At 40.1% G+C, this 26,300-nt stretch overlaps 1 protein-coding gene across 4 annotated transcripts in view; it reads right to left on the bottom strand.

The window, feature by feature from the left end:
* LOC117505204 (dachshund homolog 2-like) overlaps positions 1 to 23,163 on the bottom strand; it is a 99,834-nt gene extending 76,671 nt beyond the window's left edge. For 2 of the 4 annotated variants that reach the window (XM_034164779.1, XM_034164776.1), the window contains exon 1: positions 17,393 to 18,196. In XM_034164779.1, coding sequence (XP_034020670.1) covers positions 17,393 to 18,039 — 647 coding nt within the window. In that variant the 5' untranslated portion in view covers positions 18,040 to 18,196. Of the gene's footprint in view, positions 1 to 17,392; positions 18,198 to 23,158 lie in introns of those variants that run through there. The other 2 variants (XM_034164777.1, XM_034164780.1) reach the window with 2 other exon arrangements.
* Between the last annotated feature and the right edge of the window lie 3,137 nt (positions 23,164 to 26,300).

Consider the following 26,300-nt stretch of genomic DNA (forward strand, 5'->3'; position numbering starts at 1 on the left):
TTTTTAAGAATAAGGGTCATGTGCAGAGCTGCAGTAACTACAGAGGCATAAAGTTGATCAGACACAGCGTCAAGTTATGGGAAAGGGTAGTAGAAGCTAGGCTTAGAAAACAGGTGAAGATCTGTGAGCAACCAAGAAAGCACACTACAGATTCAATGTTTATGCTGAGAATACTGCTGGAGAAGTATAGAGAAGGCTAGAAGGAGTTACATTGTGTGTTTTTGGATTTAGAGAAAGCTTATAACAAGGTGCCAAGAGAAGGGTTGCAGTATTCCATGAGAACGTCTGGAGTGGCAGAGAAGTATGTGAGGGTAGTGCAGGACATGTACAAGGAGAGTGTGAGAGCGGTGAGATGTGCAGTAGGAATGACAGTCATTCAAGGTGGAGGTGGGATTACACCAAGGATCATCTCTGAGTCCTTTCTTGTTCACAGTGTTGATGGACAGGTTGACAGATGAAATCAGACAGGAGTCTCCATGGACTATGATGTTTGCAGATCACAATATCATCTGTAGAGGGAGTAGTGAGCAAGCTGAGTTGAGCCTGGAGAGGTGGAAATATGCTCTGGAGAAAAGAGGAATGAAAGTCAGTAGGAGCGAGACTGAGTACATGTTTGTGAATGAGAGGGAGCCCAGTGGAATAGTGCAGTTACAAGGAGTAGAAGTGGTGAAAATAGATCAGTTTAAATACTTGGAGTCAACTGTCCAAACTAATGGAAATTGTGGTAGAGGGGAAGAAGAGAAGTGCAGGCAGGGTGGAGTGTGTGGAGAAAGGTGGCAGGAGTGATTTTGTGACTGAAGAACATCAGCAAGAGTGAAGGGGAAAGTTTACAAGACAGGAGTGAGACCAGCGATGCTGTACGGCTTAGAGATGGTGGCAGAGCTGAAGTTGTTGAGATTCTCTTTGGGACATCTCAGGTGGGATGGTTTGGAGACAAAGTCAGAGAGGTGAGATAGAGATGGTTTGGACACGTGCCAAGGAGGGATCAAGGGTATATAGGGAGAAGGATGCTGAGGATGGAGCCACCAGGCAGGAGGAGAAGAGGGAGGCCAAAGTGGAAGTTTATGGATGTGCTGAGGGAGGACATGCAGGTGGTTGGTGTGACAGAGAAAGTTATAGAGGACAGGGTGAGATGGAAACGATTGATCTGCTGTGGTGCCCCCTAACAGGAGCAGCTGAAAGGAGAAAATAGCAAAATAGGCACTGTCTGGGGAAAAAAATAATTCCCCTCCAAAAAAATTCAAGCCAACAGACAGTCATGATCTACATTCAGTAGTGACCATAGCGATGTCATCGATCACATGGGGGCTTCCCCCGACTTGCGTGAAGGATGCTGGGCAGCATACAGTGACAGCCAATCAGAGTAGAGAAAGGCAGCGTGATGTCAGCTGGCTGTTCGCTCGAAAAAAATAAACCAAGATGGCAGGAAAGTTCCAAAACACCTTATTTCTGTATAACTCTAACATGTTTCTCGTGTTTTGTAAACGTTAGCGAGGAATAAACGCATCTAAATCTAAAAATGCTGTTTTTGAAATTAGGAAAAGATGATATTCCCTATGAAATTCCTGCCAGATAAATCTGTTCATTTCATTGAAAGGAGCTGTAAATTTGCAGCACGTTACAAAAACAAACTTCCGTTGTAATGCTTTGATTTCTGTAGGAACAAAATTTTGTCCAATTTTTTTTTTTTTTTTTTTTTTTTGAGAGGCCGTACAGCTTTAATAATGATATAAAATAATACGTTAGTTACACACCTGGTTTTGCATTAAATATTTGAGAAATCATACAAAGAAAGAAAATTAGATAAAAAAAAAAAATGAAAAAGTAATAAATAAATAAATAAAATGCTAAAAGAAAGCACAGACAAAAGCGAGATGTGCGAAGTCAAACCAACTTCAGTCGTTGCAGCAACGTGAACATCCACCACACATAGTGCTGCTCGGAGTTTTTCTGACAGCAAAGCATGTATTGTTACATTGTTTCCATTGAGTAGAAAATTACAGCAGAGAGCGCCGCTTCAATGACAAGCTATCAAAACGACAGCATGTCTGCCTGCACTCGCACAAACACACACAGCCGACATACACAAAGCATCCCATATCACTTATCTGCAAGTTAAAACACATTTGCACACAAACACACCACGCTGTTGTTGAATGACAAGCTCATAGCCGCAAAAATAATGTTTACGGAATTTTCCTCCCGCGTGCTCAAGCTGTGAACTAAAGAAACACAATAGTTGTTTGATGAATTAACATAAAAATGCAGCATGTCATACTGTTTAATGGGCCCTAATCAGTTAAAAAAAAAAATTTAATTATAGCATTTTAAAGTGGCAGGCCTTCATAAGCAATCAAGTGCTGAACAGCGCCCCTAGTTTCCTGTCGTCAACCCCAAAATGTGTTCTTTTTGCTTTGTACCATGTGAACGTGGTCGTGCACTGTTTGTACTCACTGAAATGGGATTGAAGCCTCTTTAAGTCTTTCTTACAACCCCAAATTAGGAAAAGTTGGGATGGTATGGAAAATGCAAAATAAATAAATAAGTAAACTTGGAGTGATTCTTACACTTAATTTGACCTCTGCTTTGTTGCAGACCGGATGAACCCAAGACATTTCATGGTCTTTTGGGAGTAGAGTTGAGTACCTTTCACATTTGAACAGATACCCTTACCTGGAATTCGGTACCCAACAATGCTTTTTTTTTTTTTTTTTTTTTTTTACAAAACTTTGCTCATTCTGAAATAGTAAATTCCAAATTTTGTCTTCTTTGTGATGCACTGTTTTCGGAAACACACTTTTCCGAGTAGTCTTGAACGCAGCGTTAACATCCAGAGATGAACCTTTTCATGAAGCAGAGCTACGACACCAAACCACACTTAAAGGACACAAGGTGTAATCTGGTCATATCCAACACTGCGCTGTTGACCCCCCCCCCCCCCCCCCCCCCCTTTTATTTTACCAACAGTAAATGTTGCATTGTGGTTGGCTGTTGGTGGCTCTGTGCTATGAAGCACTGGTTCATGACACAGTTGGGTGCTTCAGACATTGCACACATTTTGAGCTGCAAGATTTCATAAAGTTTGATGTGCGACTGCAGACTACATATTTATTTAAAATGCAAACATTACACAGAAATGTACTAAAAGCTATGAACAGAAACTAACAGGGCCCAGTTCCATAAAGCAGTCTGATCTTTTAGTCTACTAAATTTACTTAATTGACTATGGTTAGTCGCCCAACATTATCCGTCTAATCACCGTTTCACATCAACGGCTAAACTTGTAGATTAACCATCTTATGTTGGTTGATGATTTTCATAGGCCATAGGGCCTTGTGAGCACAGTTGCCAAGAAATGCCTCCAATGTGCAGGAGTTTTGTTTACTTCTGGGATGGTCACTCTCATGAACTATCCAGCCTTTGTTTCGTTAACTGGCTTTTTTAACATTTATGGACACTGATGAACTCCAGAACGACGTGCTTAGTTCTTAGCCCAGGAAGGGCTAAGAGCTTCCGTCAACCCTTTTTGTGCACACAACGCTGCTCAGTGTAACTGCGACACCTGGTGGCCAATGTGAGAACTGTCACAAACACATAATGACAGTAGTCTACTACAACCATGGCCAAAAGCAGAGGAATTTTGGAGGAATAAGACCAACGCAGGGGTGCTCTGGAGTGTTCCATCAAGTGGTGGAACATGATAGCCGCCATTTTTTGAGGTAAGACACTGACATTTTGTCGACTTAAAATAAGATTAGCCCTCCTCTGTAAGATTAGCCTGGTGCAGTGACTAACGTCAAAAGATTAGCTGATTGAGTTTAGTTGACTCTGATCATCTAATGGAACAATCTAAGTAAGCAGGGAAGTTGACTTCTTAAAAAGTGCACAAACAGTTTTCCCAGATATGACCCTTTAAAACAGGCAGATGCTAACTTTTGGTGACATATGGATCTCTTTAAATGTTAACTTTCACATCTGTTGCAGGGCAAAAAAAAATTCAAACTTGTCATCTTTTTAACTTTTGGTGACATTTGTGAGTAACTTGATTTTTTTTTTTTTTTTTTTTTTTTTTTTTTTTTTTCTTGCCTTGTTTTTGAACAATGGAAGAAGCAAACGTGTTTTGGGGGGGGATTTGTTAGCCAATGTGTGTTTGTTTGCTCACAGGCACTCCCACGCCGCTGAAAATGATGAGAACCTTTTCCTTCATAAACGTCAGTTTAACCACTGTTATTATTCTAATCGTGATGACATGTTTTTAAATGGATTATTATACGTTTTCATTAATAACACGGTGTCTGGGAAGGATTTTTTGATGCACGGGGTGGAGACGAGCGCACACGCTGCAAAAACAAAAGCTACACATGAGTACGCGTGAAAACAGAAAAAGACAAATACACCGAAGAAGAAAAATCCGCAGAGATACAAACTTGTGGAAGTTGTTTTTGCTAATAACACGCTGTCTGATAAAGTTTCCGTATGACGAGGATGCTGGTGGGTGACACAGAAACGTATGCTCGTCTTGTCGTGATTTTAATTGATTACGGCTATAATTATTTTTTTAATGCCGCGCTGGTGGACTGACAGTCTGTTCATGGTGGCGTTTTAATAATGAGTGATAATTAAAGATTTTATTAATAACATGTCTGTAGAAAAGTGTGTGCACATTTCACCTGTCATCCCCCCACTGCCCTCTCTTTACCCTCTTTCAGCTCCTCCTCTCTCCTTTCCTTTCATCTCCTCCTCCGCCTCTGACCTCCCCTCACTCTCCCTCTCTTTGATATCACAGTTTGCTCCTCTAAAACTGTAAATCTGTCGTTTTTTTCCCCCCTCCTTCTCTCTCAAACACACACGGCTCCAACAAGCTGTCACAATAAATAGAAAGATAAGACAAGGAGGAAAGAGGAGGAGGAGGGAGGAGAGGAAGAAGGAGGGGGTGAATGACAAGAGGATGGAATAAAAGAAGGATGTAGGAGGGAGAAGAGGAGGAAAACCTGGATAGCAGAGAAAGAAATGAGGAATGAGAATGGAGAAGTGGGAAATGGAGAGGAAAGATGGAAACGAGGGGAGAGGAAGTGGAGAAGGAAGAAAGGAGAGAAGAGAAGCAGAAGTGAAAAGGGATTAGAGGAGAGGAAACAAGATGGGTATGGGAAAAGAAAGGAAAGGGGAGCTAGTCTAGGATAGGACAGACAGGAGAGGAAACAAGGAAGGTGAGAGATGACAGGAGGAGATGAGGAAAAGGTGAGGAGGAAAAATATGGAGCAAAGGATGATGCAGAGAGGAAAAGAGGCACACGAGGAAAGTGAAGATGAATAAGAAGAGAGGAAACAGACAAGATAACAGTATAAGAAAGGTGGAAAGGATCCAAAGAGAAGGATTAATAGATGACCAGAAGGAAAGGAAACAAAAGTAGTCAAGGAGCAGAGGAGTGAATAAAAGGGAGATAAAGGAAAAAATGACAAGAAGAAAATGAGCAAATTAACAAAAGACAAGAGAAGAAAACTGATGACAGGAAAAAATGTGGAAATGTAACAAAAAGGTAAGAACAGCGGGAAGAAGTGTCAGCGGAAAGGCCACAGAGCGGGAAAAAAACAGAGGAAGAAGAGTGAAAGAGGAGGAGGTGAAAGGAAGAAGCAGGGATGGAGAGATTACCTGGTGAAGGAGTGGAGAAGCTGTTGTGACACTCCCTAATGTGATTTCTAAACCAATCTGCTAAGTGCACCTCAGAGACCGTGTGTGTGTGTGTGTGTGCGCGCGCACATCTGCGCCCAAATAGAAAATAATCCTTTTGGAGGCGACTCCCTCCTTCACCCCATCCCTCCTTTTCTCACCCTCTCTGTCACTTTCTGTCACCGTCTCTGTGCCTCTCATCCACTCTCAAACTTCCTCACTTCCTTCTCTTTCTCTCTACCTGTCACCCCCTCTGTCCATCCCTCTCTCTCTCTCTCTCTTTGTCACAGTCAGCCTCTCTCTCACCTTCTTTTTTTTTTTTTTAGCTCTTCTTTTCCTCTTCCTCATCACCCCTTTTTCACCCGCATTCAAACCTTCCTCGCCTCCCTCATTCCTCTTTCTTTCCTCTTGCACCCGTCTCCCCTCCTTTATCAAACACTTCCTCATCCTCCTGTCTCCATCAATGCCAACCTCTCCGGCCCTCTGCTTTTGGAGCCGCTCTCCTCTCTCTCCATCACTGTCAGTCTCCCTCTCTCACCCTTTCCTCCCTTCCTTCCTCCGTCTCTCCTCACACTCCGCTGTGCGTTTGGCGCACGTCTCCTGATCGCTGATTGAGATCACTTCAGTCTCGACGAGTGTTTTTGTCAAATCCATAAAGTCTTTCGAGGTTCGAGATGCTGACCGACTTCTTGGCTTCTATTCCCACATATGCCGACTGTTATTCCATGACTTTTCCCGCCGGCTTCCTGTAATATCGGACTGCTCCAACTTCACATTTGCCGCTTCACATTAGAGGTCTACAGGTTGACACTCAGCGCCAGCGTTCAACGCCATTAGATATTCTTCACTTCACAGCGGTATGACACACAAGTCAACAACGCACAATCGTACAGAAGAGTGAAACCAAGATGAATACAAAAAAGAATCCTATCTTTCCTCTCAAAGGCTTAGTTTAATCTGGAATGAAAACATCCGTCCTCTGGAAAAGTGTTATGACACCAATACTACCGGTCAAGCTTTGCATTTTTTCGTTTTTTTTTTTGTTTTTGTCCTTTATACGTCTGCTTAAGAAATATTGTGACTAAAGTTCAAGGAATAAATGCAAGAGCCTCCTGACGACACCTTAACATTCAGTGCTTCAAACTGACTGTTAAAAAAAATGTGAAAGTCAAAATTTATAGTTGCTCTTCTGTCCCTTGACTGTGTTGCATTGAATTGGGTGCTGCAAAAGTTTTTTGTTTTGTTTTTTCTTGCATGGACTTTGAGAGCTCATATTTCTTCTATCACATCAGTTTTCTGCAATCTGCATGTTCTGTATCGATGGATTACGCAAAAGTTGCTCATTCACTCACGAGTTTGACGCCACTAATCAAGCACAAAAGCAGCTTCAAAAGCACAGTTTTTAAACCAGGTTTGCGAGAGCCGTAATATCGTTTGCTGGTTTTGCTTCAATGCTTGCTACGAGAAATATGTTCATATCTCAAAACCATGTGATTGGCAAAAACTAACAGCAGATTCAAATTCAGGACCCCAAATTACCCAGAATCTGTTGAAAAACTGCATGTAAGACAAATCGTGTTGACCAATTAATTGTCCATAACTGCAAAACAACCTTTAAAATGTCTTCGATGAAATGGACCGGTGCCTTTCTAATGTCTTTCTTTTGCTATATTTCCATAGCTCCTCCCCTTTGTCACAATCAAATAGACCTGAGCATCATATATGAGAACTTCTGCCAACTGACACCAAGATCATCAGACAGATTCAAGAGAGGTTTCTGCAGCATACTCCAGGCATTATCCAAAAAAAATCAGGTCGGCACAATGTTTGGAGTTCATACTGCAAAAGAGCTTGAAATAAGACAGTGACTTCAAGTTCCAAGAAGACTTTTAACATTTTGACCAAAATGTTGAGAAGGACACTTACGGTTTAGGCTACATGAAATCAGGCAATGAGGTAGACCAGTGGTCCCCAATCCTGGTCCTCAGGGACGCCTATGTTCCATTTCTCCTTTTGTCAAAAGCTGATTATCTCCTTCACGTGTGCTCAACCAATCAAGAGCAAACGGACACCTGACTGAGCCAATCAGCTGTTGGTGGAGAAAGAGGGCTAGAGCCAATCCCAGCAGTCAGTGGGCACCGTTCTATCGCAGGGCCAACAAACACGTTCACGCTCCTACGGCCGGTTTAGAATCACCGATTCGCCTAAACTGCTCTTAGCATTTTATGTGGAGCCTTGTCAATGAAATAATTATTAAATAACATTGTAACAGTTCAATTTCGGACCCTTAAATGGGCGACCGCGCTGGTTCAGTGCTGTAATTCCTGCACTGCTCAAGCTATTTACATATAATTACATCAAATTAAAGTTGACAGTCTGCACGTTGAGATATTTGTTTTAATTTTCAACTCTAATATCCCGTGACAGCGAAAATATTGAGATTTGTCAGTGTCCAAAAAAATGTGGATTCAGCTGTAGATCTGGAGGTGATAAAGGAATCACATTTTAAATCACAATACAAGTCAGAAAACTAATATTTTTCTGACCCATCTCTCTTGTCTGTTGTCACATCTCTCACTTACTCATGTTTATCGGTCTCTTTCGCTAACACCATCATAGTCTCATGCCCCCTCCTTTGAGCCAAAAATTGAGGACTGAAACATTATCCATTTCCAAAATGCACAAACTCACACTGACCTGCTCACACACACAAAACCAACCCACCCACCCTTTCTGTTTGGTTCAGTCCACACCCTCAAATGCACACAAGGAGATCAGTTCTTCTCTGTGGTGACAAGGGGTCATATTTCTTGCTTTGATCTTATCCTCCCTCTCTTTCTGTGATCCTTCACTCCCTTCTGTTTTCATCCATAAAAAAAAGAGGCAGAGACGGAGAGTGAACAAGCATCTCTGCGTGTGGGTCTCTTGCCCCGGCTAGTAGGTAGGATAGTAAGTGATGCATGAAACCGCCTCCTTTGCCCCAGAGATGCACAAAATACACACACAAAAAAGCCAGCGTGAGCTTTGTGGAAAAAATAAACTCGACACTAAACTGCATAAAGGATGACTCACAGCGGGAATAACATAACTCAGTTTAGGTGGTAAACGTTAACGATTTTTTTTTTTTTTTTTTTTTTTTTTACCCCAGGGATTCCAGTAGCTTTTTACTGATTTCCCCCGTTTTTTTTTTGTTTTGTTTTTTTTTTAAGGTATAAACCTTCATATTTTGTGCGAGCGAGTTTGTGTAAACAACCAGAACAGAGCCACAAAACTGACAACTTCAATCTGTGGTTCTATTATTGAATTAAAACTCTAAAAAATACATGCTTATCACTGGAAATAACCAGATATGTGACTGACACTGTTGCATTTCCACAAAAAAAAAAAAAAAAATACTGGTTGGAATTTCAACTGGCGATTTCACCAGATTTAGTCATTTTCAATAAATGACTTCAGTTGGGAAACAAATGAAGTGTTCAGATGCGAAAAGCTGTAAGTCAAGTTTTTTTCAAATGGGGGAAAAATGCAATTGAAAATACGGATTTACATAAATAAAACTTTGTGCTCAAGGTCTTTAATATGTTGCACACTGATAATGACCCAAGGAACCAAGTGCAAGTTGATCTCAATGAAAAATTTGTGGTTTTGGACTTGTAGCTTTTTGCATCTAAACTCTTCAAATTGTGTGAATGTCTGATAGAAGCCGTATGGACCTGTGTAAAAATCAGTTATCAGCTCAGTCAATTATTAGAGCAGATGTTCATCGTTTTTCCAGTTATTCCATTATATGTGTCCAAAATTTTTTATTTTTACGACACGTGATTTTTCACTACTTAAAAAAGTCATATGGCCACATCAGAAAACAAACAGTGCTCAATTGACAAAAAGGTATCGAGCAAAAGTTGATGAATAAAATCTGAACATTCATGGAAGTTTGCATTGAGATTCAAGTATCATAGAATTTCTGACAATACGGCAACTTTAACAGCATTTGTGTGCGTGCATATTACACTGCAACAGACATACTCATCTGCGTTAACACAAATATTCACAGATCATGTAATAAGCAACTGAGCAAAATGTAAAAAAAAAACTGTTTAAGAAAAATTAATCCAGATAAAAAAAAATTGTAACTCTTGATAAACATCATAATTTCACTTTGTTTTGTACAGATTAATCAAACTTTTTTTTTTGAGTAACTGATCAAAATGTTTGAGCAAAAAACAAACAATCCCTTCTCTCTGTATGTGGGGGAACTTTTTAAAATATGATTCCCTCTGGATTAACATAAAAATGTAACATTCTTCTTGTAATGATATTGAAATTTCTTCCAGGTTTTGTGGTAATAAATTGGATGTTTAGATTAATCCTGCTTGTTACCTCCTTGGTAAATGTAACATTATTTTCCTTTTACATTTAGCAGATGAACTAAAGAGGTGAAGAAAAAGGGAAAAAAAATCACTGTGAATCAGTCTGTCTTCGTGGTGAATCTGGTTTCAGAAATCTGTTTATCTCAAACAAAGATGAAAAAGGAGTAAATCAGTTGATTATTTGACAAGTATTTTTAGCAGTACACACAAGACGCTGCGGCACTGTGACCTCGACTCTCCTCCAGCCGACACTTTAACCTTTATCAATTAACCACGAGCACAAAGCGGAGCTGAAACCAGACACACACACACACACACACACACACACACCAACATTAGAAGAAGAAAAAACACCAGGACTTCAACACACAAGTGTAGATGTATACACAAAAGTCAACACGTGTAACCTGAGCCGGTGTGACAACTGATCGCTGTTTGCGCTCACAGCACAATCACACAAATGCACATCTCACCCCAAAGGCAAAACAACTGACTGTGTGTGTGTGTGTGTGCACGCTTTGCAAACCACTGTGTTTCATTAAAAGAACTTAATGCTCCATGTAAAAGAATGAAAAACACCAAATTGATGTGAGGAACGCACGCTGGGTTTGTGCAGGTTTTACTCTCGAAGTATCTGTGTGTGTGTGTGTGTGTGTGTGTGTGTGTGTGTGTGTGTGTGTGTGTGTGTGTGTGTGTGTGTGTGTGTGTGTGTAAAGTTGTATTCATCCTGTTGTGGGGACATAAACCTGCAATATTTGTGACATTGTGGAGACGTACGTCCTATGCAGGGTCAGATCTGAGTTGGAGGGGCAGAATATTTTATTTATAATGATGTTCTCACTCCACATCTTTGACACATTTGTTGCCGAAAAATATGGAAAAAGTTTATCTTCCAAACTCGACAGGTTTTGTTTTCTTCGGCTTTGCATTTTCTTGTAGTGTTCTCACAGTTGATGTCACCATCACCCTCTCCTCACTGCAGCTGGTGCTCTTATTTTAGCATTTTTGATCTGTGTTTTCACTGCTTACTTCCTGTCCACATATGCTCTAGTTTCCAGTTCACGTACATACCTGTTTTCCTTAGTGACTGTCACACACTGTTAAGTTCCCATGTCACCTCACTTGAGTTCCAGAGCAGCTTGTGTTGTTTCCAAGTCTTCTTGCGCACTTCCTTCATGTTTTTTTTTTTTAGCCTGTTGCAGAAACTTTCTGCTGATTGTTTTCTGAGTTTTGCATGCATCTCACCCTCATGGACACTTTTGCTATGCGGACTCTCGTCACTGTGTGTCTGTTTTATCTATGCTTCCTTATTGTTCTCTGCTATGGGGTCCCCAGTCCTGCTTAATTCATTACAGTTAAACTGTTTCCATGGTTATCATACGTAGTAAAGTTACATTAATGTTGGAGAGCAAAGAACACATCATGTTGTGGTAGCACAGATAATGCCAAGAATGTTTGTGGGTCAAGAACTTGCACTTGTTTGTTGGTCAGAGATGGGGTTAGCTTTGGCTAACATTAGGTTGAAGAATGGGTATGTCATGCTGCCTTTACTTGGCTTGGTATTCGCTGTGTTGCATCACTCAGCGTTTTCATAAAATAGACTTCGTCTGTTTTGGCCCCGCCTACCTGGCAGCATAGCGACCACTTGTCTCATCTCTGTAAAATGCTGACTGACTGAAAATGAATGGCATCTTATCGCTTTGCCTCTGTCTCTTCTGGCTAATGTGACCAAGTGATAGAACAGGAACAGATTTGTTTTTATTAAGTTCTTGGACAATGTCCTTGTTGAATGTTATCAGCTTTGACACACACATATATATATATATATATATATATATATATATATATATATATATATATATATATATATATACGCGGTGCATCCGGAAAGTAATCACAGCGCTTCACTTTTTCCACATTTCATGTTACAGCCTTATTCCAAAATGGAGTAAATTTTTTTCCCCTCAGAATTCTACTCCCAACAACCCATAATGATGACATGAAATTTTTTTTTTTTTTTTTTTTTTTTTTTTTTTTTTGCAAATTTATTGGCAAACTTTAGGTGAGCTGCCATGTGCCTTTTACTAAGGAGTGGCTTCCGTCTGGCCACTCTACCATACTATCGTACAGGCCTGATTGGTGGATTGCTGCAGAAATGGGTGTTCTTCTGGAAGGTCTGACAGAGTGACCATCTAGTTCTTGGTCACCTCCCTGACTAAGGCCCTTCTCCTCCAATTGCTCAGTTTGGTCAGCTCTAGGAAAAGTCCTGGTGGATCCAAACGTCTTCCATTTACGGATGATGGAGGCCACTGTGCTCATTGGAACCTTCAAAGCAGCAGAAATGTTTCTGTACCCTTCCCTACATTTGTGCCTTGAGACAATCCTTTCTCTGAGGTCTACAGACAATTCCTTTGACTTCATGCTTGGTTTGTGCTCTGACATGCACTGTCAACTGTGGGACCTTATATGTAAACAGGTGTGTGACTTTACAAATCATGTCCAGTCAACTGAATTTACCCCAGGTGGACTCTAATTTAGCTGTAGAAACATCTGAAGGATGATCAATGGAAACGGGATGCACCTGAGCTCAATTTTGAGCTTTGTGGCAAAGACTGTGAATACTTACGTACATGTGATTTCTTAGTTTTTTGTTTTGTTTTTTTTTAATAAATTTGCAAAAATCTCAAAATGTTTTCATTGTCATTATGGGGTATTGTGTGTAGAATTTTGAGGGAAAAATTAATTTCATCCATTTTGTTGTAACAAAAGAAAATGTGGAAAAAGTGAAGCACTGTGAAAACTTTCTGGATGCAGTGTGTGTGTGTGTGTGTGTATGTATGTATGTATGTATGTATGTATGTATATATATATATATATATATATATATATATATATATATATATATATATATAATAATAAAAAAAAAAATTTCTTCTTCTTAACCATGGAACTGCACCAAAGACTTGCAGATCATCAAAGTGGTTTTCTGTCCTTTGTCCTTCTTTGACTAGCAGTAATTTCAACACTCTTTGCCAATCTTTCTAATAATGGGCTCAAAACTCTGATATTAGCAGTGTTAACGGAAGTCCACCATTAATTGTAATAAGCAGGTGTAGAAAATTAATGAATAACAGAAGTTTAGAGTTCCTTCAATGTTCAGTGAGGTTCTTATGTGACTTCTTGGGTGATTCATCAATGGGTGCTTGCTGGAATTTTGGTTGTCTGGCCACTGCTCAGAAGATTCAACACTGTTCCAAGTCTACTTGGAGATGATGGAGCCTTCCAAGTGGTCATGTAATCCTTATCTATATTGACACATTTTGATAACATTCTCATCTCTTACATAAAGTTGTCTAAAGTGATAAAATTTGACTTCTTCTATGGTACAGACTGTGCAGTATCCTACATTAGTGTATGTATGTGTGTCATGTTCTTTCCACCTTAGTGTGCGGTGACTCTAACAGGACAGTCGTGATAAGAAGAGCCCAGAATAACACTCCAACATCAGCACACCTCCCTCCTGTCATTCACAACTGATTCTCACTCAAACTCACACACAGCCTTTCTTTTCATCTATCTTTGTGAGGACTCACTTTTACCCTAAAACCGACTCTAACCCTAACCCCTTAAACCAAGTCATAGGCCTTTGAGTAAGTGAGGACCTGATAAATAACCCTCATTTCAGGTAGAAACACAAACTCTTCTTTACGCACTTATACAATAAGTAGATAGTCATCAGTAAATTGTTTCATTCCTGCTTTTGGATGTCGGTAAAGTTGTAGACCTCTTTTCATCACTATGATGTTTCATAAACTACATGTTTAATTGAACAAATTGAAGTAATGAAAACAATTATTAGTTGCACCCCTATTTATTTGATGGTAACTGGTGAAAATATTTCTAAGATTTTTGTTCACAAACCAAATAAATATCCAGGCGTCAATGACCACTTTGAGTAGATAGTGTGCATTAAGCTATTTCTTCTTAAAAAAGGATATAAAATATAAAGGATATAAATGGTGGTTGTTTTTACACACATAAGTACACAAACATGGAGGTATAATTACTGAGAAGACCAACTATGCAGAAGCACAGTGGGAGGTTTTTCTGACCATTTTGATTTTTTCCCCCAGAGTCAGGTTAAAAAAAAAAGGGGGGGGGGTAGCATTAGAGGAATGTCAATATGATTGGAGAGAGAGGGGCATGTGCTCACTGTGTGTTCAACAACAATAGCTCTCCAGCCGTGTTGTTCCATGTGCATTCACATGATTCATTATTAACCACGACATGTAGCACTGTGTGTGTGAGGATGTGTACATCTGTCTCTGTGAGGACCTATTTTATACATCTCAGGTAAAACATTTTGACTGGTCCTCGCATTTCTGAAGCTGGTTGAGAGTGAAGACCCAAGTTTTACAGTTACTTGGCTGGTAGCTAAGACAGATTGTGTATCTGCAGATGCTTGGTGACAGAGTGAGTTGTGTGATCAGTGGTGGCCACATGATCATACATGAATATAAAGTTTAAATTTAACAAAATCACTGGGTATCAAAATCTATGTGTGCTGGAAAACCATCTTAAGAAGTCTTCATTTTCTTGTTATTTGTTAGTGGCATTACGACAGCTTGTGATTGGGTGTCTGTACAAACAGTTGGTGTCAAAGTTGAATGAAGTTGAAGTTGACCTGACATTTGCATGGATGACTGGTGTCCTTTTTGCCCCCGTTGGCGATTAAGCTAAAACTCATTAAGACGTATTGTGGCCAAATTGCTAGCATAGCTAGCCCTTGAAAATGAGGTTAAGCTTAGGATAAGGTCTAACTTGACTGCGTGGAGTCTCTGCGGTTCAGTCATTTTTAAGTACAGGAAGTTGTAGGAGGAGGTTTGGTTTAATTCGTACGATGAGGATCCTCAGGTTTTTTTTAAATAACTTTCTTTGTCAGCACAATCTCCCACCCCACATACAAACTCAACCATCTAGTTCGGACCGACAGGCACTTCTTTTACAAATGGTTGGTTTTAGTGATAATAAATAGCAAAAGATAAAAGTAGTGTGTGATAAAGACACAAAGAGAGAGAGAGAGAGAGAGAAAGCCACTGCAGAGAGGGAGCAGAAGATTTCACGCTTTATAAATTATAGACTTTAAGACTCTCAGCCAGCTCTGCTGAAAACAAGAGGTCACTTTCCAACAATCCAGAAACTCCACAGCAACACGCACACTAAACAGTTAATAATTACCTGATACTGCACAACTGCCACATCCATCCATCATCGACACAAACCTCACCGTCTGCTGCTGCTGACTTAATCTCAGTGAACTACACCAAAATACAGTACAACAACCAGCTACAGCACTGACCTGAAAAATCTTATTTAAAAAAAAAATCAAAAAGACTGCAACAACCGTTTTGAACAAGTTATCATTTTTCTTTATTTCCTTTTGTATTACTATTCTTATAATTCTGACTTTTTGAATTTATGAAATCGATCAATTACGCTTTAAATACCAGCAATTCGATATGTTGTGTTCAAGTCAACAGATTGTCTCAGTGCGTTTAACTCCTTCCCAATAATAAACAGGCCCCTCTGAAATATTTTTTTTTCACATTGCAGGAAAGATGGTCTGCACTGAAAGGTGCAAAATCAGGTGGCAATCCAGCTTTCAAACTTGAAATAAATGGTCCTGTGCACTATGAATATTGTTTATAAATTGAATAAAGGCTTGATTTAAGAGGGGGTTGTGAAACGTATGTATGGAATAACATTTACTGCAGTATCATGTCTCCCTGACGTCCAAAGCAAAAATATGTCCTTCTTTTACACAACCAGAAAACCGAGAATACCACATCCCCACACTTGAGAAGCTGCAAGAATATTTGACACTTTTCTTTAATAAACAACAAACAATTAGTAGAGGAAAATATACTGTAACTCCTATAGGAACACCATAATTATAATAATAACACAGTACATTCCCACATTAATCAAGCCCAAATCTGAGTCTCAAGAGACATATTATCTGCATAAACTGACCCACGAGGCTCTGAGACACAAATCATGCAGTAAGAGGGGAAAAATGCAGTTGTACTTTGAGTACTGACACTTGAAAATTATATTTTCAGAAATGACTTTGAGGAATATTGTTGGAATGTTGTTTTTAAAAAGCAAAGTCATGATAAACTGTCAGACAATTTACATGTGTTAAGGGTTCTGTAATAAGTCACAAAATTATAAGATAGCATCCCAATAAAGTTTGATATATAATAAACTATATTTGTTGTTGAGTTTTGAATACAATACACTGGCAGTGTCATTTTAGAGCCACACAGAGACACTGGAATGTTTTTGAACATGCTGCAGCAATGCACATAGAACCAATAATCTGTTCATTTTTTCCCCTCTATTTCATTATTGTATCTTTAAAAAATAAGTCTGAAAATATTATAAACCAGTTCATCGCTGTACAAAAACCTTGTCTCAAATTTACCACATTTAATTGAATTTAAGCCTCTTAATGGTGTAAAGTGCTTCAAAAATGTAAGAATCTGAATTCATCTGATTTACAAGTCACATTTAAAGCCCCATAAAAGGTCATTTAGAGCCAGTTAAATTTTGTTCAATTATGATAATACTGTTTTAGGCAACTTCAAGACATTTTCTGTCTGACTTTAAAATAACTAATGATCATACATCACTGTAGAACACATTCAAGTCAACTAAATGTTAATTATTTGCTCTTAAACAGTTCAGTTAAGACGCTATCTAGTTTAAACCACTGTAAGGTATATCCATCTGTATTTTGTGTTAAAGACTTCTAAATCACATAAACCCACATTAACCTTCATTTAGCCAGAGACATTCTAAAATTGTACCCTAGTTCAGCTCTTGAAAGGAGGTTCCAGTTAGAGATGTGGCTTGGAAGTCCATATAGTTGATATGGAACATTCCAAAATCAGTTAAACCCAAACTAAAATTAACGCATATATAGTTTACCGTTGGTTTGCTATAGTTCAAAACTTGTTTTTGTTTGGCAAATATATCTGGTTAAACTGTATAAAATGGGTGTGAAGAAGTTATAACCACTTTATATAAGTGTATGTGTGTAGAACAGTTTAAAAACAGTTCAAATCATCGCCTTTTAAATAGGATCATTGTGGTTTTGGTATGTTGACAACTAGTTTGAAACATGGTACAAAATAGGGTTTAAAATGGTCTAAAACGTATAAGCTGTTGAAATACAACTTAAACCATTCAGTATTGTGCTTGGTTGAAGCAGTTTTTAATGATTACCAACATATTGTAGCAGCCACCCGTGGGCTTGTCGCGGTGGGAGTGTCGTGTGTAAGTGGACGGACCTGGCGCTGGTGCAGTCCTGGTACAGCGTGTCGAAGTCCTTCCTGGAGATGAGTTTGCAGCGGTTGACGCCGGGCTGGATGGCTCCGAGCCCGCGCAGCACACGCACCTGCTCCACGGTGCACACCACCGGCGTGATGTCCAGCCGCTTCAGCTTGGTGTAGACGGTGTGCAGCCCGCCCACCAGGTGCTTCAGGAACAGGTCGAACACCTGCGGCAGGCAGATCAGCTCCTGGCCGTCCACGCTGAAGCTGGCCACCTTCACGCCGTGCACCTCCACTAACTTACACTCACTGCACAGACCCGAGTTGGAGGAGGGCTGTCCCAAGCCGGGGGATCCGGGAGTCAGCGAGCCGAAGCCGGTGAGTGGAGCCAGAGCGGTCCCGCCTGCGGACACCAGAGGGGCTGTGCCGCCGTTGCCCAAGGCGCCCAGTGCGCCTCCGGGGCCGGGCAGGAAGGCGCTGAGCATGCCGCTGGTCAGCCGCGGAGGAGGGGAGAGTGAATGGGAGTTGTGCGCTGCTGCCGGACTGGAAGTGCCGGTGGAGGCGGCGGAGGTGTGGAGCGGCTCCGGAGCCGAGCGGTACAGCGCGCCTGCAGGAGGAGCTCCCGAAGCCGGCGAGAGAAGCGGAGGGGATCCGGGGAGCGACATGGAGGAAGAAGTGGAAGCCACGCGCGCCCTCTCGCTCTCTTTCTGTCGCTCTTTTTCTACTTCTGTCGCTCTTTCAGTCACTTTAACTACTTCTTCTCTCCAGAAAACACTTTTTTAATATGTTCTCCTCCTTTTCTCCTTGTTTCCCCCCCCCCACTTTATCCAAGGTAAACTCTGGTTCTCGTTAGCGGCAAACATTCGGTGGACACTCCGCTCTGTGAGGAAACGGGACTGGATCGGACTTCGGGTCAGCTCTCTTTGGCCCCGCCTCTTTCCTTCATGACTGACAGCCGTTTGAGCCACTCACAGGACAGTCCTTGGCGGACAGAGGATTTTGATTGGTGAACACAGAAGCGCAGGACCGCTTTTCCACTCCAGTGCACGCGCATGTGACAGGGTATCGGTCATCTATCTAATTTATGCTGTTTTGTAAACTTTCTCACGAGCCGTTTGATTCAACAGCGGAAGTTTTCTTTCACTTCGTTTAAAAAAAAAATGTATATCATTTTTTTAAATATATTATTCTTGGACAGCTCCGCCTCCTCCTCATCGCTGCTCCGTGTGCGCGCGAGAGTGTGCGCGTCTGTGGTCCAGCAGCTCACGCGCGTGCTCTGGTGGCGAGATGGACTCATATTTATTATTATTATTATTATCATTGTTATTATTATAAATAATTAATAATAACCGGAAAGTGACTGAAGTTCGCAAAAAAGCGAAAATTAGAGAAAGATGAATGAAAAATGACTTAAAGGAAATAAAGAAGGAAGTGGAGGAAGGAAGATAAAGGTCTGAAAGAAAGAATGGGAAGAATAAGAGGATAAAGAAGGAAAGGAGAGAAGATAAAAGGAAGTACGTAAGTGGATGAAAGATGGGATGGATAAATAGATGAGCAAAAGAAAGAAAAAGATGAAGTATAATAAGGAAGGAAGGAAGGAAAGAAATGAGACAAAGATACAAAAGAAAAATATAGGAAAATGACAAAGGAAGGGACATAAAGGTAGAGAGCAAGAAAGAAAAGTGAGGAAGGAAATGAAAGCGATAAAACAGAGGAAGAAAGAAAGGGAGCATGAAGGAAGAATTAAAGCAAACTGTGAGACTGAATATACCCAAATTAATTAGCAAACAATAAATAAAAAATAAATGATTGACTAATCAGTGAGGCATAGAAAAACAAAATAGGAACAATGCTTCTGAGGATGAAAAAACAGAAGCATCAGAAGTTGGGAAGAGTGGAAGAAAAGAAAAATCAGAAGACTAAATACACATGAAATGATTTGTATAACAAAATAATAAAGGAATGTATTAAGAGAGGGCTATAAAAGAATAAGAGCTCATCATGCAGAACCAGATAGAGTATAAGTGAGTGTCTAAATAGTGAAATGGGATTGAGTGGTGTGGATTACACACAGACCGGGTTTATAATCCCATGTAATCTCATTACACCAAGAAACCCATACTGAGAGAAAGTGGGAGAGAAGAGAGAGTGGAAAAGATGACAAGACAAAGAAGGAACACATGAGTAAAAAATTAAGTTTCACCTTAATTTGAAAAACTACAAACTGTTGATGGAGATTAGGATTGGGCGTTAGCTACAGTAAAACATTGCAATGGATGATGAATGATGAAATCAGTGAGACAGTGTTGTATGATGTGCATACTCTATTTTACACTAAAGTGTCTACTAATTAATTAAATGATTAATTGGTATTTATTTAGCTGCTCGTTATAACTAATTTACAGTAATGGGTAGAGTAACAGGGCACCTCATCTGATATTTCCAAGCAATTGTTGCTCAGTGCATCCAGAAACTATTCACAGCGCTTCAATTTTTCCACATTTTATGTTACAGCCTTATTCCAGATGGATTTTTTTTTTTCTCAAAATTCTACACACAATACCCCATAATGACAATGTGAAAAGTGTTTTTTTTTTTTTTTTTTTTTTTTTTTTGCAAATTTAGTAAAATGTGGATCGGGAGGTCTGGGCGGCTTCGCTTGAACTGCTGCCCCCATGACCCGACTCCGGATAAAGCGGAAGAAAATGGATGGATGGATGGATTTAGTAAAAATAAAAATAAAAAACCTAAGATATCGCATGTACATAAGTATTCATAGCCTTTGCCAAGAAGCTCAAAATTGAGCTCAGGTGCATCCTGTTTTCACTGATCATCCTTGAGATGTTTAACAGCTTAAATGGAGTCCACCTGGGATGAATTCAGCTGACTGGACATGATTGGGAAAGGCACACATCTGTCTACATATAAGGTCCCACAGTTGACAGTGCATGTCAGAGCACAAACCAAGCATGAAGTCAAAGTAATTGTCTGTAGAACTCTGAGACAGGATTGTTTCGAGGCACAAATCTCGGGAAGGATACCGAAACATTTCTGCTGCTTTGAAGGTCCCAATGAGCACAGTGGCATCCATCATCCATAAATGGAAGAAGTTTGGATCCACCAAGACTCTTCTTAGAGTCCATCTAAACTGAGTGGTCGCTCTGTCAGAGCTCCAGCATTCCTCTGTGGAGAGAGAACCTTCCAGAAGGAAAACAATCTCTGTAGTAATCCACCAATCGGGCCTGTATGGTAGAGTGGCCAGACGGAAGCCACTCCTTAGTAAAAGGCACATGGCAGCTCACCTGGAATTTGCCAGAAGGCACCTGAAGGACTCTCAGACCATGAGAAACAAAATTCTCTGGTGTGATGAGACAAAGATTGAACTCTTTGGCGTGAATGCCAGGCATCATGTTTGGAGGAAACAGGCACCATCGCTACAGTGAAGCATGGTGGTGGCAGCATCATGCTGTGGGGATGTTTTTCAGCAGCGGGAACTGGGAGACTAGTCAGGATTGAGGGAAAGCTGAATGCAGCAATGTAAAGAGACATCCTGGATGAAAACCTGCTCCAGAGCGCTTTTGATCTCAGACTGGGGTAATGGTTCATCTTTCAGCAGGACAATGACTCTAAGCACACAGCCAAGATATCAAAGGTGTGTCTTCAGGACAACTCTGTGAATGTCCTTGAGTGGTCCAACCACAGCCCAGACCTGAATTTGATTGAACATCTCTGGAGAGATGTGAAAATGGCTGTGCACTGACGCTCCCCATCCAACCTGATGGAGCTTAAGAGGTGCTGCAAAGAGGAATGAGCAAAACTGCCCAAAGCTTGTGGAATCATATTCAATACAACTTGAGGTTGTAGTTGCTGCCAAAGGTGCGTCAACAAAGTATTGAGCAAAGGGTGTGAATACTTATGTACACATGATTTCTTAGTTTTTTATTTTTAATAAATTTGCAAATATTTAAAAAAAAAAAAACTTTTCATGTTGTTGTTATGGGGTGTTGTGAGTAGAAGTTTGAGGGGAAAACATGAATTTACTCTATTTTGGAATAAGGCTGTAACATAAAAAGTGAAGTGCTGTCAATACTTTCTGGATGCACTGTAACTCCAGGCAGACAAACTCTTTTTGATATCTCAGATTAATTTTTCATATGCTCATCAAAAAAGAAAAAAAAAAAAACCTGTGTACCGCACAGGAAGGGCTTGTCTTGTTTCGGCTCATGCACGGCTGACAACTGCAACATCTCTATTTAAGTCCAGGCAGACACCTCCTCTTGATACACAGAAATAAAGACTTGCCACCATTCCTTTCTACACACTCTGGCTGAAACTCCTTAAAGTACCACAGCAAAGAAATAAATATATATTTATCGACAATGGACAATGGAATCGTCCAACTGCCCAACCTAACAGAGAACTTTCAAAATCTTCTTCTTTTGGCTCCTCCCATTAGGAGTCACTCAGCCTTGTCCATCTTACCCTGTCCTTTTGTCTTCTGTGTCACACCACCTGCATGTCCTCTCTCACTGCACCATTAAACCTTCTCTTTGAACTTCCCCTTCCTCTCTTGCCTGGAAGCTCCATCCTCAGTATCCTTCTCCCTCTATACCCTGCATCCCTCCTTTAGACATCCAATCCATCTCAATCTCACCTCTGGCTTGGGCTGATCATGATCTATTTGTTAATTTATTTTATTTTTGCCATGTAATATAAGGCCTGCCGATGCCATCATTTTTCAGCTATTTTGAAAATCAACAAATGCACATACATTTACTGTGGTTTACCTCATTACCGTATTTTCTGGAGTATAAGTCGCGGTAAAGTATAACTTGTACCGTTTTCTGTATTATCAGCTCATTCATTTTAGATTTTTGTGCATTCTAGTGTACTTTTTATTATTGCCATTTATTCTTTCATTATTAATTTATTTTAAGTGCTTTGATTATTGAGAATGTTCCGTATAAATAGTCGTCATTATTGTTAATGAATGTGATTTTTAATTATATAAATCAAACTAGAGTATAAGTCACAGAACCTCCCAAACTAGCAAAAAAAATAAATAAATGCTACTTCACCGCTGGAGGATACAGTACTTGCCGTTTGTCCAACAACACTAATCGCTGTCAAGTGAAAATGGTCTGGAGTTAGCATAACTGAATCAGATGGCGTGAGCTATCAGTGTGCCAACAAGGTGATATGTGTTGCTGATTGGCCCAGAGCGGTATGATGCCATTAATGGAGGTGATAGTTCTCCAGAACTCTTCACTCTGGACTCTAAAAAGATAAACTGTACTGACACAGAAATATGGCATGTGGTAGGACGACTTATTTAATGGGTCGGCAAAAGGCAAAACGGGCTTTTGTGTAGAACATCAGTCTCTCAGGGGAAAAAAGAACATTTTGCAGACACATTTTTCCACTTTTGTCCTTTCTCTCTTTGTCACCTCTTCATCCCTCTTCTTTCCGAGTTTGCTCTTCTTCCTCCAAAGTCCACATCCAAGTTCATATGGGTCATTATAAATCCGCCGAGAGATATTCACCTCCACAAAGACCTCATCTCTCTCTGTCTGTCTTTCCGTCTAAGTCCAGTTTCAGTTTGATCATTATTAGCCCTGAGAGAGAAATTATTGCCCTCATGTCTCTCTGACTTTGTCTTTCTCTATCCATTTCCCAACTCTTATTTTTTTTTTTCTACCATACCCTTTGTCTTCTGTGTCATCAACCCCTTCTCCTGCTTCACCTATCTTGCAGTGGTTGTCTTTCTTCCACTTAAATTCCTACTTCTTTCCCCCGTTGTCAGCAGTCATGTTACCAAGTGTCCTTTAATATGAACTAAAGTGGACACAGATTATTTGCTTATTCTGCCAGCCAACGTCCAAACCTAAAGTGAGACAGGCAGCCGGAGAGTAGGGTGGTTGGCTTCCATCCGCAAACTCAGGAGATCAAATCCCAGTTACTCTCAAAACTGTCAGAGATTTTTTTGGAGGAAAATGTTGGAACCCAAATTGCGGCACAAATGCTTGATAAATTTCTGTTTAACTGGTGCATTTCATTGAGATGGTAATTTTGAAAATCAATTAATACCTTCAAGATTCTACAGTGTTTACAAGTTGATTTTGAAACCTCCGTCATGTTTAACCTTCATCTGAACTGGTTTCTAAGTCTACAGCATAAAATTCTAATTCCCGCTTCAGGATGGCAGTTTTCAAACAGTTTTCAGTCAAATCAGTCTCAAAGTTTTATTTTTAGTCTCTGATGCAACATCCTGTTTTAGACCCAGAAGATCACAGGCAACCAATCGGGAAGGAGAACAGAATTCTCAGAATAAATCTGTGGAAACTTATTGATCTGAAAAAGCCTCAGTTTTGACAAAGATCAGCAACCAGATGTGGACTGTTTTTTTTCTTAATGCTGCACAATTTCTTTTTTCTTTTTTTTCCCAGCCAGTTTGGTCAGTTTCTGAAAAGCTAATCCGCTGATCTCATGGAAGCTTTCACTGAGAACTGAGGACAATCAACAACTGGAATGTCGCGTACATCCTTTTAAGATTCCGGATCCGTTATACTCGTGTATCCTCATGAAGCGGCGATTTCTGTAATCTCACAAATAGGGCAACAGACATGCACTAATGTTGTTAAACTTGATGCAAAATGTTCAGATTGCTCTGTATTACCAGATGCCCTTCAAGAATTATTCTGGAATTATTTTCAACCCATTTTTAAAGCTACCTTAAGATGCCAGAGTATAAATCGTGTTTTGTTGGGGGGTTTTTTGTTTGTTTTTTTTATAGTTGGGGCAGTCCTGCGACTTATGCTCCAATGCAACGTATGTGTGTTATCTTGTTCAAGAGCCATTTTTTGACTGGTGCAACTTGCACTCCAGAAAATCCTGTAATCGTATAAATCTGTGTTTCCACAGTGTGTTTGCACCCCTGGAGTTGTGCGGATTGCCCTCTAGGGGGTGCATGCTCATTGACAAAGCTAATTTTTCTATGAACGGTGAACTTGATGTAGCGCATTTGCAACTCAAGAACTTGAATTTGAGCTAGTTCAGTTTTATGTGAGATTCTGAGTCACCGTTTAGGTCCAGATAAAACCTCTCAAAACGTTGCCTGTAGCTAGCCTGATTTATCATGGCAACAGGCCAACTATGCTCATATCTCAGCGAAAGCTGTGACAGAAATAACGATGCAGGTGCAGCTGGCACCTCAATTGCTGCCGTGCCTTATGATTATTTGCAGAACGTTTACTTTCATGTGTTTGAACTGATATGTCATTAATTCAGTGCAGGCCAGAATACGTGTAATTTGTTGTTGCTTTCGACTGAAGGACATTATGTATTTTTGATAGGCAAGTAGTTAGTTGCCCGTTTGAACTGATGGACATGTGCGTATGTGAAAACGAAGACAGTGTGTTTGTATTTTTTACACTTCCACTAGTAACCTTCAATACATAACAGTCAATAAAAATCCATGACGGTTATAAAGGGGATGGACTTCTGGTTCTATTGAAGAGGTTGAGCTCAAAGTTGGTCATTCTCATTCTTTAAATGAGATTTTAAATGAACTGACTGTAAACTAGTTATAAATTAAAAGGGTGAATTTACTAAATTTTATTTGCTTAAACTGACTTTTGGGCTCTTGTGAAGTGTGAACCTGCATAATATTTCTTTCATTTCAGGTGAGGTATACTACATTTCTCATCGTTTCTAGGAAGACTTCAAATCCTGTAAAATGCACAAAAGGGACGTGAGAGTGATGAGACTAAAACTGTTGTTTTTCACACCAGTATTCCAACATCCAGCCTAGTGTTCTCCGTTTATCACAGTTTTTGTTTGAAAACCACATGAACAACAGCAGGAAGGAGAAATAATGTGATTTATTAGTGAAGAGAAGCTCCCAGGGCGGCTGCTGGATGTCACTTGACAATGATGTATGCTCAATGAAGTTACCTGAACTAAAGAAGATGAGAAATAAAGTTTGCCGACAGTGACATCACAGGGAATGTGCCATTTCAAATCACGCAAAGTACTGTCGTTATAACATGACCACCATGTTCTAACTATCTTATACTGCTGATGTCTAAAAATTCATAATGTGAAATAAATACACCTTGAAAATCCCAGAAAACTTGAAATTCATAATCTATTCAACTGATGGAAAATCAGTCAATAGATATTGGCGTAAGTTGAGCAAAATGCTGATCATCATCTAATTCCACATTTGCTAATGTGAGGATTTAGTGCTTTTTGTTCTAAAGGAGACATTTGGAAACCTTAACTCAACCCATGAGGAAAATTTTCAAAATTTAGTTTAATTCCCTAAGCAGCACAAGAATCATAAAATAACTGACAAATTAATCAAACGTGGAATTAATCAATGCAGATTTCGTGCATTTTGGTCCCACTTATGAATGTCACATGCAACTTTTGGTGCACACAGGTGGACTAGAGCCTTTGTAAGAGATGCAAGCTAAAAGAAATTAGAGATTGTACCGTGGTGGCAGGAGAGTGTAGCTAGACAGCATAGGATGGCGGGTTGTAGGATGATGTTAGAGGTGAAAAAGAGGAAGCAAGTCAGAGTTTAACAGAGGATCAGATGGTGGAAGCTGAAGGAGGAAGACTGTTGTGTGAAATTCAGTGAGCAGGTGAGAGAGGCACTGGATGGAGGGGAAACAATTTTGGACAACTGGAAAAGTACGGCAGCTGTGGTGAGGGAGACAGTGAGGAAGGTACTGGGTGTGACATCTGGACAGTGGAAGGAAGACAAGGAGAATTGGTGGTGGAATGAAGATGTTCAGAAAAGCATAAGGAGAAAGAGGTTGGCGAAAAAGAATTGGGATAGTCAGGGAGATGAAGAAAGTAGACAGGAGTACAAGAGGATGTGACATAAGGCAAAAAGAGAAGTGGAAAAAGCTAAGGAAAA

The sequence above is a fragment of the Thalassophryne amazonica genome, chromosome 23 (assembly GCF_902500255.1).
Source record: "Thalassophryne amazonica chromosome 23, fThaAma1.1, whole genome shotgun sequence".
In the NCBI taxonomy this organism is placed as follows: Eukaryota; Metazoa; Chordata; class Actinopteri; order Batrachoidiformes; family Batrachoididae; genus Thalassophryne; species Thalassophryne amazonica.